The following is a 15109-nucleotide window of genomic DNA, read 5'->3' as shown; positions in this document are numbered from 1 at the left end:
GGGAGGCAGAGGCAGGTAGATTTCTGAGTTCGAGGCCAGCCTGGTCTACAGAGTGAGTTCCAGGACAGCCAGGGCTATACAGAGAAACCCTGTCTCGAAAAACAAAACAACAAAAAAAAAAAACAGACAGCCATGCTCTGTGTAGTATATGCTGTCAAAGAGGCATCAGGACACCAATACTATCCTGTGCTCAACAAGCAAAAACATCAAAAGGGGCGTTACTGTTATACAGGTTACCAACCATACCTAAGATTAAAGACTACTCAAATCTAAGCCTAGTCCCTATAAACTGTTTCAAGTGTGTGTGTGTGTGTGTGTGTGTGTGTGTGTGTGTGTGTGTGCACATTTGGATCGGAGATCATAGGCCATACAGGGGAACTGAATATTATGGCACAGATTTAAGCTGCCTACTAAATACTTATGTTTATGCCAATAGAAAAACGCAACTCTCAGCCTTAGTCGAGGAAGCTTCTCTTTCCAGTGAATGGTGGTGATGCAGAGACTCATGGCTTCACAGCGTAATGAAAATAAGTGACCAAAGATGGCTTGGCCCTATACGAAGCATTTAAACCACATTCACCAAGCCTCGGGAACACTGCAAAAGCAAAAAGACAGAGAGAGAAGAGCTATGACCTGCCATTCGCTGGTCATGCCACAGCCATCACAAGCACACACTCACAGCAGCCGAGGATGCTTGCACTGGGTCTGCACTAGAACAGCACCATCCAGTGGTCCTGTGAGTTTCAGAGCTCTGGACCGCTGGGGGGTGGGGGTGGGGCAGCAACAAGGCCTCAGAGGCTGCCTTCTAGTTCATTCTTCAAACCATTATTGACAATGACCTTTGCAATCAAAATCACTGCAAGAAAAATAAAAGCTCAAAAATCTTTCAACGCCAAGGTTGAAAGCAAAGAAATTAGCTAACTCCTTCATGCAACCAAAGAAAATGTGGAAGGCGATGGTGAGGCTGAGGATGATGGTGGTAATGGTGATGGTGATGATGATGATTATCATTAGTATCATTATTACTATTATTTAAAACGCTGAACATAGTGGTATACACCAGTAATCCTAACACTTGAGTGATGGAGGCAGTAGAATTACAAGTTCCTGGTCAGCCTCTATTCTAGTGAGTTTGAGGGCACCCTAGGCTACACAAGATCCTGTCTCCAAAACCTGAAACAACAGTAACAAAAATTCAGGTCAGATTATTTAATGATTTCTGCCTTGACAAAGACAGCACGGAGGTCGTCTGACTGGCAAAAGGTCACATTCTAGATGACAGTGGCAGGTACTGGGACAGCACTGTAATGCGCTTGACCCTCTCAGTCCTGGAGCTCCCTTTAAGGCTATTTTACAGAGCTTGGCTGTTCGTGCAGTTGGTTGGTGAGGGTTGAGGTTCAGGGTTAGCTGTGCAATGGGAAAGATTACCAGGGATGAAAAGCTACTCCAGGTGACGCTCCTCAAGGGAACCACAAGCTGGGGACCAGGAGAGAAGACACAGCCCAGACAACACACGGTACTGAGGACCAAGCCAAGAAACAACCCAGCTCCACGGCTGTGTCAATGGCTTCACTTCTCAGATGATTCATCTGTCTTTGTGTATGTGCTGTACACTTGTCTGTGTGTGCACATACATGTTTGCACATGCAACTTGAAGGTCAGAGGTTGACATCAAGTGTCTTTCTTGATTACTCTCAACTTTTTTTTAAGGCAGGGTTTTTCACTAAACCTGGATCTCATTAGTCCAATGAGTCTAGCTGGCTGGACAATGTGTTCCCTGTCCCCAGTGGTGAAGTTACAGATGTGCTGTCACCACACCTGAGATGTACGTGGTTATAATTGCTGAGGATACAAACTCAGGCTCTCTCGAGTGTATGGCAGGCCACAGTACCAACTGAGCCACCTGCCCATCCCACGGTCTCTCTTCGTTACGATACACATCTGACAGAGAGAAGCTAGCTGGGTGTAGTGATGCACACAGTAACCCCAGCTACTTAAAGAGGCTGAAACAGGAATCACTTAAGCCAAGGAATTGCAGACCAGCCTGGGCAACATAGCAAGACCGCAGCTCAAACAAACAAAAGGTTTTAACATGGACAAGCCAAAAGAATACCAGAATCAGAAACAATTTAGCCTAAGAAAAGAGCTACTGTTAGTAATCTCCTAGACACTGCCAGTATTTCAAATATGGACATGTTTGTCCATATTTGACATACTGTGTCCATATGTGACATATGTGACATACATGACACACACAAATGTGCCCACATCCACCTATGTACATGTACATACATGTATATACACAAATATAGACATGCACACATGTATACACGTAGGCACATGTAGACAATAATATGTGCAGTTGTTTTTATTAAAATGAAGTCATACACACACACAGAGAACTGAGCTGTCTTTCAAATGATAATTGTAACCATTCAGGGACATACACACACTCGGTCAGAGGAACTGTAGTAAAGGGTTGTAGCATTAAGAAGGTTGAGAGCCACTGGTAAGAGATGGAGAATGCCTTGGGTGAAGAGGCCTTGTTCTTGCTCAGGACCTGGGTTCATTCCCAGCACCCACATGGTGGATCACAACCATCCACAACTCTACCTGCACAGGTTCTTACACCCTCTGTGACCTCCGCTGCAGCACGGTGACACATGGTGCTCAGACCTACATGCAAGCAAACACGCATGCACATAAAATACGTCTCAAAAAAGTTTAAGCTGAGGAACTCCCAGAGATTGAGAGGGATAAGTAAATATGACAGGCAAGTGCGATACAGTGTTCTTGACTGTCTCCTGAGGCCAAAAGGAGGTGTTATTGAAAACATCGGTTTGAATCCTAATAAGACCCCTTGTTTGCCTAAACTTTAAAAGAAAAAAAAAAAGACTCACTCTTCCTTCAGGGCCATAAAGAAAGAGAGCAAAAGGGCTACAGGGGGCTTGGCCAGTACAATGCTGGCCACTCAAGTATGAAGACTTGCATTTGATCCCCAGAACCCACACTTTAAAAAAAAAAGCCAGGTGCAGGCATGTGGCTGTAACCCCTGTGAGGTGCAGGCATGTGACTATAACCCCTGTGCTAGAAAGGCAGGGGCAAGTGGATCCCCAGGGCTTGCTAGCCAGCTGGTCTAACTGAATTGCTAAGCTCCAGGTTCACTGAGAGACCCTGTCCATAAAATAAGGAGGGTAGCTGATTGAGAAAGACACCTGACATCAACCACTGAAGTGCAGGGGTGGGGGAGGGGTGGGAATGACACAGAGACAGAAAAAGACACAGAAGCAGAGACAGAGACAAGAGAAACACAGAACGAGACCACCAACAGCACTGTAATTCCTCTCTAGCTGCTGTAATTGCTTCAAAGCCCTGGTTCAATTCCACGCTCAAAGCACGGCTAGGGGAACTAAAAAGGGGAGGCAGTGTATAAATTGGGATACCTCATCCCTGTCACTAGAGACAAGAAGACAGGGAAAGACAGAGTATAGTGTGCACACTATTGATAATTATCTTACCTAAAAATATCTTGGAATTCCTCCTTTTGGGTAAAGCTCCACCGGAGGCTCCTCTTACCTTCTGGAAAGAAAAAGGAACAGATCATTAAATACACACAGAAAATGCAGTCCAATACAAAGGGTGTGGCCCAGAGTTCCCCAGAAAGAAAGGACCAGAGGAAATATCCCTCTGGACTAGAGATGTTGGGAGAAGCAGAAACGGGACCTTGATCCTTGCAGACACCAGGTGTTGTGTTGTTTATTTGTTTGTTTTCCATTGACTTACAAAGCAATCCCTCCTGGAAAGAAAGAACAAACCGGAGGAGATAAAGCCGATTCTGGTGGTCAGTGCTCCCTCCTGGGAGAGCTAGAGTCCATTATGAGGAGCAGACTTGGGAAAGAAAATTGTGCTGAGCCACCTGTCCCCTTGCCTACACAGGGGTTCTCAGAGCTTGCCCCTAGGTATGCTCAACAGTAACTTTTCAAAGATTTATTGACTATTGATGTATAGTCACTGACATTCTGATCATCTGAAAATGTAAATCGACCCATCTAAATGTTTTTGGAGAACCACCAGCTTGCTGCCATGCCAAATGTCATATGTTCCCCACCATGGGTAGCAGTCCTCAGCAGCAATCATCAAATGCTTGCACAGTAGCCGTTGAATACGATTTTAGTCTATTTATCATTTAGTCTATTTTCATACCACACGTCTTCTTGGCTATTAAAGAAGAACATGGATTCATTGTAAGCAGGGTCTGCCACAGGACCTTTCCACAGAGTCACATGAATCAAGGCCACGTTGTACACTCGGGATTTCTTTCTCACTCGCTTGTCCTGGGAGTCCTAAGTCTACTTTCCCACATTTTACTATTTGATGCCGAAAGCCAACTCCTCTTAGTTATTTTCACACTGTTCCAATAGCTTTTACTATGGGCTTACAGTTGTCCTCACAGAAATCTCAAAGTTACAGAACACTTAGCTCAAAGATGTATCTCTCCAAACTCTAATGCCAAATGTCCATCTCCTTAGAATCCCTCCCTTCCATGACAAACACTGTACACTCTTTTCTCTGCAGACATCTGTGGTCTTCTTCCATCTCTACTCCTGCATGATGGAAGAGGAAAATGAGAAAGAGGACCTGCGTGGAGACTGGCTGGAATGTGTGTCATTCCCTGATAGTAGCTTCAAACTGTAGACTCAGATTAAAATATGCCCTGCAGGGGGAGAAAGAATAGGGCTTACAACTAAAGAACATTGCTTTTGCACTTTTGGCACTGCAGGGTTCAAACACGGACACTCCTTTCTTAGCAAATAGCACCATGCCCATTTGTCAGGTTCAGTGTGTGACCAATCGAACAAACACAAGTTCTTCTCCTAAAGAACTCACCAACACAGAGGGCAACCGAGTGCAGACAGAAAGCACAGTGGGTTATGGGAAGTACTAGGAGAAATCTAAGAGATGGAACAACTAATGGAGGTAATGATTGGCTTGGCTGAAGGTAGAGGTAAGATGGGACTCATCATGTAGGAAGAGCATTGGACCTCAAATATAGAAGATACTTAGTAATAGGATGGATCAGTGGACGGATGGATGAACAAATGGATAGATTAATAATGGATGGATGGATGGATGGATGGATGGGCAGATGGATAGATTAATGGATGGTGGATGGATGGATGGATAGATGGATAGATGGATAGATTAATGGATGATGGATAGATGGATGGATGGATGGATGGACAGGTGGATAGATTAATGGATGATGGATGGATGGATGGATGGATGGATGGATTAATGGATGATGGATGGATGGATGAATAGATGCATAGATGGATGAAGGGGAGGAAGGAGGGAGAGATAAATGGATGGGTGGGTAGGTGGTAGTAGGTGGGATGGATGGGTGAATGGATTTTTTTGTTTGTTGTTTTTGAGACAAGGTTTCTCTGTGTATGGCCCTAGCTGTACTGGTGGAACTCTTTAGACCAGGCTGGCCTCAAGCTCAGAGGGATCTGCCTGCCTCTGCCTCCTGACTGCTGGGATTAAAGGCATGTGCCACCGCCTCCTGGCTTATAAATGAATATTTTTAACTGCAGAGCATACAACAGGCAAAAGAGAAATGAATACCTAAGTAGATTAAACACACACACATACATGCAGAGAACACCCATGCACAGGCACTAAGTCCTGGCACACTCCAGGAAGGAGAAAGAGCCATGTGGAGAACACAAATTTGGAGCAGTAAGAAGGGGCTGAAAAGGCTCTATGTCCCAGCTGTGAGCCAAAACATAAAGCTCTGTGTTTAAAGAAAGGAAGATTAATCAGCAAGTTACAGAACTCGTCTACCACAGGAACACGAAACACTAAACAACAGCAGCTGGGTTGGAGATTGGATGGACTTCAGAGCTGTGTGGGAAGCTCAGGTAACAAGACCAGGTTACCACGAAGAGCCACAAGAAAATCAACCCCCTACACACACACACACACACACACACACACAAACGTGTCTGGTTCTCTGTAACTTACAAGGAAGGGCAGGGCTGGCAGAGGGGATGCCATGTATACACAGACTGGCATGTTGAGCCTGAGGAGCTTCTGAGACGCTGAAAAGAAAACCAGAGGTCGTATTTGGATGGCCCCATCCAGTTCTGGGAAGCAGTTTATCTGGAAGCCTCCACTTAGAACAGTCAAACAAGGACATGGAGAACACAGGAAAATGAGCATGTCCAGAGAAGAAAGGCTGGATGGTCATACGGCATCCTAGGAAGGGCAGGTAACTAATGACTAACCAAAGGAAGGGCCTGAGCTTCAAAGGAAAAGAAAGAGGGGACAAGAATGGATGATGCCAGAGACAGGATGCCGAGAGGCAGTCTCAAATCTTCAAACTCCTAGCTCATAAAGTAACCTCAGACCTAAACCTATCCAGCAGGTGTGGCAACCAAGCTCTCACTGACAGTTCCAGGAATCCAGCACCATTACACAGTCAGTGCAGTGCGAGGTCCGGAGCCCTGAAAGGGGTCACAGCCGCAACTGGGAGGAAAGGGTGTTAAAGAGGCTTCAGCTGAAGATCATAATCTAGCTACAACAGGATGGGAGGAGAGGGGTCCTTGTGTGGACTGTTCTGTTTGAAGACCAGAGGAAAGAAGCTAGACCCAGACAAAGGAAAGTGGAGTTAAGCAGAGTGAGTTCCCCAAAGCAGGGGCAATTGGGAACACAAAGATAGATAGATGCAGTTTTCTGTCAGGGTGAGGGAGAAACCGATGAAAAATATAGGCAGGCAGCTTTCAGAAAGTGTGAAATACGTCCCCATGAGTTACTAATGCAGCCATGGATCCCTGCAGACTATGTAGAGTCCAAGGCTAAACACAGTGACCGAGCACCACCTGGGGTGAGCGGCTGGCGCTCAGTGGCCACTCAGAGGAGCAGGAGAGCACAGAGCAAGCTAAGGGGCCTAACTGAAGGCTGAGACCAGGACACTGGTCCTTCATGGCTGAGTATTAGACACTCTGTCCCCTCCTCTCCTCAAAGGCTCTTGTATTGTAAGCTTGGCCCTTTGCATGGTATTGAGCAATGGTGAGAACTTTAAAACTGAGGCACACTGGACTATCTGGGTATATCCTCAGAACGAACTGTGGAATCCCCATCTCTCTGACTTTCTGTTTCATAATGTGACTTCCACACACGCAGACTCTGACATCCACGAACCCTCCATAGGGTTTTACCAGAACCTGTTCGATGCTCTTTGGATATCCAGACCCCAAACTATAAGGTAAATAAATCTCTTCCTTTATAGGCTAGTGTGTCTCACTACACTAACGCAAAATGGACTTATGTTATCCCAACCCCCACAGTGGTGGGAGAGTTCCAGCATTTGTGTAGGGAAGCATCAACGCATCAACTGGCTAACATCTGGAGCATTGTTAAAGGCAAGGGTCAGTTAAGGAGACTGCTGTTGATACCGTGTTTTAAGCTATGAGTCATGAGAGGCAAGCTGAGCAAGTGACAGGCCTAGAGGCCTGGAGCCCAGAGAACAGCAGATCAAAATAGGAACACACAGGCGAAAGGGCAAAAATGAGTGGGGGTTACTGCCAAAGACGGAATCACTGAGGCAAAGGCGTGGGTGCAGCATCACAAAAATGAGGTCACCAGCAGTCCACAACACCACCGTCACCTCTGTGACCCTGAGCAAGTAAAGTCTCTCAGCCTCCATTTTAATTTCATCCCTTAACACTAAGACGTGAAGCTCCCGGAACTTTATAAGAATCCCAGATCCCAACAGAAGAAACATGTGAGTAACCCACTATCAGGACAAAGTTAAATGATTTCAAAGCTTATCCTTGAGAATGTGCTATCTCGGAATACCAGGTAGGGTAGCATGGGAAACGAAGTAAAACTCAAATCAGAGTCGACTATTTAAAAGATCCAAGATGTTTTGTAAATTTTTAGAACTCTACAAGATGGATACTTGAAAGCTAATATCAATAATTAAATAAATCTGCAATAAAATAAAATAAAAGTAGTAACAAAAGGAAGGGGCCAGAGACAGCTTCATGGGCAAAAGCACTTGCTATACAGAACTAATGACCTGAGTTTAATTCCAGAAACACATGGTAGAAGAAGAAAACTCACTTGCAAAAGTTGTCCTCTGACCCCCCCCCACACACACACACAGGCACACACACACACAGGCACACACACACACACAGGCACATACACACACAGGCACACACATGCACACACACCCGGGGTTTGATGAGAATTGTCACCATAGGCTCATAGATTTGAATGTTTGGTCCTGTGGAACTGTTTTGGAAAGGGTTGGGAAGTGTGACCTTGTTAGAGATGTGTCACTGGGAATGGGTTGCCCAGTCTCTCAGTCTCTCTCTCTCTCTCTCTCTCTCTCTCTCTCTCTCTCTCTCTCTCTCTCTCTCTCTCTCTCTCTCTCTCTCTCTCTCTCTCTCTCTGCTTTATGCCTGTGGATTAGAGTTAAGCTCTCGCCACAGCAGTAGAACAGTTAACTACAGAAAAAACTAAAATGACACTCAATGATGATCATAACTTTCTAAATGACTATAAATACATAAGAAAATATTCAATCATCACAGAATGAAGTGCCAAATGTTTTTATGTCACTTCTCAACCATTAGACTAGCAAATTCTGAAAATCTGGCCAAAGAACGGTGAGGGTGTGGACAAACAGACATTCCTCACCACTTCGACAGGAAGACACACTGGCACTAACACACTGGGGAGAATTAGCCTTCTCCTGACAAAACTGAATGTTGGCACCCACAAGTCAGTGGGAACATGAGGGTAAGTTTCTTACAGAAATCTTTGTACAAGGGTATCTGTAGAAAATGCATTATAACCCCATTAAAAATGAGGCTCAGAGCTAAACAAAGAATTCTCACCTGAGGAATACTGAATGGCTGAGAAGCACCTGAAAAAATGTTCAGCATCCTTAATCATCAGGGAAATGCAAATCAAAACAACCCTGAGATTCCACCTCACACCAGTCAGAATGGCTAAGATCAAAAATTCAGGTGACAACAGATGCTGGCGAGGATATGGAGAAAGAGGAACACTCCTCCATTGTTGGTGGGATTGCAAGCTTGTACAACCACTCTGGAAATCAGTCTGGCGGTTCCTCAGAAAATTGGACATAGTACTACCAGAGGATCCCGCAATACTTCTCCTGGGCATATATCCAGAAGATGTTCCAACTGGTAATAAGGACACATATTCCACTATGTTCATAGCAGCCTTATTTATAATAGTCAGAGGCTGGAAAGAACCCAGATGTCCCCCAACAGAGGAATGGATACAGAAAATGTGGTACATTTACACAATGGAGTACTACTCAGCTATTAAAAAGAATGAATTTATGAAATTCCTAGGCAAATGGATGGACCTGGAGGGCATCATCCTGAGTAAGGTAACCCAATCACAAAAGAACTCACATGATATGTACTCACTGATAAGTGGATATTAATTAGCCCAGAAACTTAGAATACCCAAGATACAAGATACAATTTGTAAAACACACGAAACTCAAGAAGAACAAAGACCAAAGTGTGGACACTTTGCCCCTTCTTAAAATTAGGAACAAAACACCCATGAAAGGAGTTACAGAGACAAAGTTTGGAGCTGAGATGAAAGGATAGACCATCTAGAGACTGCCACACCCAGGGATCCATCCCATAATCAGCCTCCAAACGCTTACACCATTGCATACACTAGCAAGATTTTGCTGAAAGGACCCTGAAATAGCTGTCTCTTGTGAGGCTATGCCGGGGCCTAGCAAACACAGAAATGGATGCTCACTGTCAGCTATTGGATGGATCACAGGGCCCCCAATGGAGGAGCTAGAGAAAATACCCAAGGAGCTACAGGGAACTGCAACCCTATAGGTGGAACAACAATATGAACTAACCAGTACCACCGCCCCGCCCCCCCGCCCGCCCCAAGCTCGTGTCTCTAGCTGCATATGTATCAGAAGATGGCCTAGTCAGCCATCATTGGGAAGAGAGGCCCCTTGGAGCCGGGCGTGGTGGCGCACGCCTTTAGTCCCAGCACTCGGGAGGCAGAGGCAGGTGGATTTCTGAGTTCGAGGCCAGCCTGGTCTACAAAGTGAGTGCCAGGACAGCCAGGGCTACACAGAGAAACCCTGTCTCGAAAAAACCAAAAAAAAAAACAACAAAAAAACAAAGAGAGGCCCCTTGGTCTTGCAAGCTTTATATGCCTCAGTACAGGGGAATGCCAGAGCCAAGAAGTGGGAGTGAGTGGGTAGGGGAGTGGGGTAGGGGAGGATATGGGGAACTTTTGGGATAGCATTTGAAATGTAAATGAAGAAAATACCTAATTAAAAAATAATAATAAAGTAGGTAAAAACTAAAAAAAGAAGAAAAAAAGAAAGAAAATGCACTAAGATGTTCATGGTTGTATTGTTTGGCATAGCAATAAACAGACGCAATCTAAATGTTCAGTAATAGAGAAGAAGAAACTTAAACATAAGCCTAGGACAGAATACTAAACATCTCTTAATGAATATGAAGTTAATACATCCACATGCATCTCAGTGTGGCTAGATTCCAGAAAAAAACACTGAGTGTTGTGGTGGGGCATCCCGTGGAATCACAGGTGCTGACTCTGGGGGGTTATGAAGGGCTTCAAAGGGATCTGGGGTGTGGCTTCACTGACAGAGTGCTTGCCTGGCATGCACTAAGCCGTGAGGTCAATCCCCAACACACACCTGTAATCCCAGAACTCAGGGTGAGTTAACCAAAACTAAGGATCTATGAAAAGCCTCACATAGAAACCCACTAGTCAGCAAGCCAACTTCAAAATATAATTTTAAAAGAGTTCAAACAGAATTACTGTACAGGGGAGGACAACGCCACTCCAAGAAAACATAGGTTATGAAATGCAGGGTCAAGGACCCCTGAAGGTCTTCAAACAGCACAGGCTATTGTGGTTGCCCTTGGTCACCCACCATAACTGCATGGTAAGACCCCATTGCTGAATACACCATGCATCTGACTGCAAGACATAGAGAACTCAGACCAAGAACCACCCTCTCCACTGGCTACAATTCACAGTTTCTAGACAAGCTTCTGGGGGAAGCTTGGTCTTATTGAATGCAAGACCCTGCATGAGGGAACATCAGCCTGACAGGCAAGATATTCCTACCGGCACAATAGTGGCATGAGCATACAGGGTAACTAACTGATTTCTGGTTGGATTTGAGCCCTACTCCACAGGAGAGAGAGATCTACGCTTGATACCGTAAGCATGGTCAAAAGACCATGGCTGGGTAGTCATAGGTCTACCTATGTAGATAGAGTCCATCTAGGTGGAGTCTGCTATTATAAATTTGCTAAACAGCCACATTATCATTGCTTTCTAAATATTTATGCTTATTTATAGCCCTAGACATCTCGTAATCTTAGTCAAAGACACTCCTCTCTCTGTGTGGCCAGTCAATCAACGCTGAGGTCCATGACCAGCCAAAGTGCTCAGAATAAGAGATTGAATGCTCAGTCCTGACCAGGGCATCTTTATCAACCCATCACCACCAAGGCTGAGGGGACACCATGGAAGAAGAGAACGTAGGAGCTGGAGAATGGGAAGCAGAGCCGTGGCATGGCTCTTGCCCTCATTGATGCACAGCAGCAGTGGTTCCTGGACAGACTTCCACAAGATGAAGCCAGCCACAGTCCCAGCACACCTGAAGCATGCGCTCTCCAGGCCCCACCACTTACAGTTGACAGCTACTGGAGAGTAAGGGTTGTTCTTTTTTTTTTTTTAATGTGTGGCTACTGGTAGACCTCCCATGCTCCAGGGGATGGTCACATACTCGTGCACTTATGAGTAGCTCTAATCAGACTCAGTGGGTTATCAAGAGATAGAACATGGATCATTAAAAGGGACATATTGGGGGCAACTTAGGGATGTAAGTTGGAAAAAAAGGAGATGGTTGTGGTTGTGTTTTATTGAATAAATGTATAAAGTCTCAAGAATAAAGTAAATTATCAGGTGTGGGGAGAGAGGTTTGGGAGAGAGTAGAAATCAATGGGGGGGGGCATCTCTGGGATTATCTGGAGACGTGGGATGGTGGAGGCTCCCAGGAGTCTATGGGAGTCACCCTAGCTGAGTTTCCGAGCAGTGGGGGATAAGGAGACTGAAGTGGTCACCTCCTGTAGCCAGGCGGGACTTCCAGTGGAGAGAGGGGAACACCAACTCACCCACAAAAACTTCTATTCAGAATCTGTCCTGCCTACAAGATGCACAGGGATAGAGATGGAGCAGAGACTGAGGGAACAGGCAGCCAATGACTGGCTCAACTTGAGACTCATCCCATGAGAGAGAGCCAACCTAGCATAACTGTGTCCTGAGAGGTCTCACCCAACATCAGATGGAAACGGATGCAGAGACCCACAGCCAAAATCAGGCAGAGCTCAGGGAGTCTTGTGGAAGAGTGGGGAATAGCATTGAGTAAGCCAGAGAGGTCAAGGACACCAGAAGAAGACCTACAGAGTCAACTAACCTGAGCCCATGGCGACTCACAGAGACAGAACCACCAGCCAAAGAACATGCAGTGTCTTGACCTAGTCCCCCTATACATTTGTAGCAGATGTGCAGCTTGATCTTCATGTGGGTCCCCTAACAACTGGAGTGGGATCGATCTCTGACTCTGTTGCTACGATTGGATCCCTTTCCCCGAGTTGAACTGCTGGTAGAGCCTCAGTGAAAGGGGATACACTGGGTCCTGCTGGGACTTGAAGTCCCAGACCAGGATGGTACCCAAGGAGGGGGAGGGGTAATGAGGGAGGGATTTATGAGGGTGGGACTGGGAGGAGAAGGGGAGGGGCTTTGATCAGGATGTAAAATTAATTAATTAATTAATTAATTAAAAGTACAAGATCTCTTTTTTTAAATTACAATTTTTTAAAGAAACAAAGGGATATGAACTTTTAAGAGAGTCTCTTCTCTCACTTAAGGAAAACACTGGGATATGGTAGTTTGGTACTTTTTTATATTTTTAAACTTAAAATTACTTTTTCCAATCAATCCACCACATGCCCTCTTAACTCCAACCGGCAGCCTAGAAGAAGAAAAATGAAACCCGGCTAAAGTCAGGACTGGGGTGGGAAGGAAGCTCTGAGAGTCTGCATGCTGCTGCGATTTCCTGTCATTAATGAGAATGAGAATGAGGAGTTCTGAGAATGAGGTAAAACCCCTGAGGTGAAAATGCAAGAACCCTCTCCAAACACCCAGCTCACCTCTCGCATGTGCCTCTTCAGGTGCATGTATACGCTCTGTCCAGTTTTTCGAAAGTGTCTTTCTACGTGTTCCCTTCCAAAGGCCAAAAAGGTATTCATGCATACGTAGAGCCCACCTTCAGAGTTCTAGAAGAAAGAGACAGGGTACAAAGTTACCAAGGACACCTGGCCAAGTCATCGAGATACAGACAACTGGAAGAAGTAAATGATGAGGGTCAGCCTCAGCAAAGGGTTACAGTGACTCTTATAGGTATCTGCTGGGACCACAGATGGCTTCACTCTCACCCCCGTAGATCTCCGAGCTTATTGAGTCAGGCTACTTTCAGTCCAGGTGAGATGCTATGTGTGTCAGGAGCTAGGAACGGTTGCATGTCGTGAAGTGCATCTCAGTTTTCAGTTTGAGTGGAACTTCTGGGTTCATGTGAGTTTCCAGGAGAAATCGCTAAGGGGAGAGACCTTCCCTGACCATGGGCTACAGCAGCTTTTAGGCCATGGGTTAGGTAGAATAAAAGGAGGAAGAGGAGGAGGAGAAGGAGGAGAAGGAGGAGGAAGAGGCAGCCTACAACACTGTCAGTCTCTGTTTCCTGAATGCAGTGGGGTGAGCAACTTTGTCCTGCCACACACAGCCCTACCACAACATTCTACCTCATGAGAGAGCACAACAATGGAACTGGCCAACTATGGACTGAGACCTCTAAAATCATGAGCCAGAATAAATCCTTCCTTGTAGGCATAATGTTATTGTGCACTGTGTAAAGATTATCCTTGTATTATTCAAATGCTGATTTCTCTGCTCCCATAACTGATTGCAATCCAGACGTGGCATTGTAATGATTATTCTAAGAATCTCCTGCCTGAATGCTGGGTAAGCATTGTTCCCCGTTGAGTCTCCGACTTCTCAATAAAGGCTGATCAGCCAAAAACTGAGCAGAAGAGAGAATAGAACTGGACTTCCAGCCCCAGCCAGGGGAATGGGAGAGAAAGAGGAGGAGGAGGAAGAAGAGGAGGAGGAGGAGGAAGGAGAGGAGGAGGAGGAAAGGGGGAAGGGGAGGGAGGATTCACCACAACGAAGGGATCCAAGAGACACCATGGTAAAACATCAGAGAGAACCAGACCAATGCTAAAATGCAAGTATCTCGGTGATTTTGGCTGGAAAGTAGCCAGATGAGCTGAGAGGATTAGACTAGATTAATAACTGCTCAGTTATTGTGCCATAAAGCTTGATTAAATGCATCCCATAGTCTCTGTCTCGCTTATTTGGAAGCTAGCCAGGACAAACAAGGAACAACTAATTTTAAAATTCCTTTAACACTTCCTCCTCCACTAAACCTTTCCTCATGTGTTTGTCACAGAGACAGACTAACAGACATGCCTGGCATGCAATCCACAAACATAGGTAATAACTGCTTCTGTCGGCCACTTCAAGTTATTCATTAGTATTTCCATTTCACTGTTTAAAAAAACGAATCACAAGCCATTATCCCAAGTATATACAGCCTGGAATTTTCAGAGTTGGATTTCAATCTGTTTCTCTTTTTATCTCTCCTGCCATATTTCAAAACACATGACATTATTTCATTAAAATGAAGTCAAGATTGATGCTCACACTCCAGGTGCTTGATTTTCGGTCTCAATTTCATATCTCTTTCTCTCACTTTACCTAATGAGACTCTCTGAATAATACTTAATCTATAAAACCACCCAGACTTCCTTCAAAGGAAGTGGAGCCTACTAAACCCCGGTAGTCTCACTCCTACAAAAGAAAACAAAAGAAAAAAGGAAGGAAGGAAGGAAGGAAGGAAGGAAGGAAGGAGGGAGGGAGGGAGGGA

General features: G+C 45.2%; 1 protein-coding gene across 1 annotated transcript in view; it reads right to left on the bottom strand.

The window, feature by feature from the left end:
- Usp13 (ubiquitin specific peptidase 13) overlaps window positions 1–15109 on the bottom strand; it is a 109875-nt gene that overhangs the window by 76132 nt on the left and 18634 nt on the right. Inside the window, exons 2-3 of the mRNA XM_021158246.2 lie at window positions 13281–13406; window positions 3519–3579 (exon numbers count right to left, since the gene is read on the bottom strand). Of these exons, the coding sequence (XP_021013905.1) occupies window positions 3519–3579; window positions 13281–13406 (187 nt within the window). The remainder of the gene's footprint in view (window positions 1–3518; window positions 3580–13280; window positions 13407–15109) is intronic.

Source organism: Mus caroli, chromosome 3 (genome assembly GCF_900094665.2).
Source record: "Mus caroli chromosome 3, CAROLI_EIJ_v1.1, whole genome shotgun sequence".
In the NCBI taxonomy this organism is placed as follows: domain Eukaryota; kingdom Metazoa; phylum Chordata; class Mammalia; order Rodentia; family Muridae; genus Mus; species Mus caroli.
Note: the sequence above shows the minus strand (reverse complement) of the source record. Positions and strands in the feature narration are given on the sequence as shown.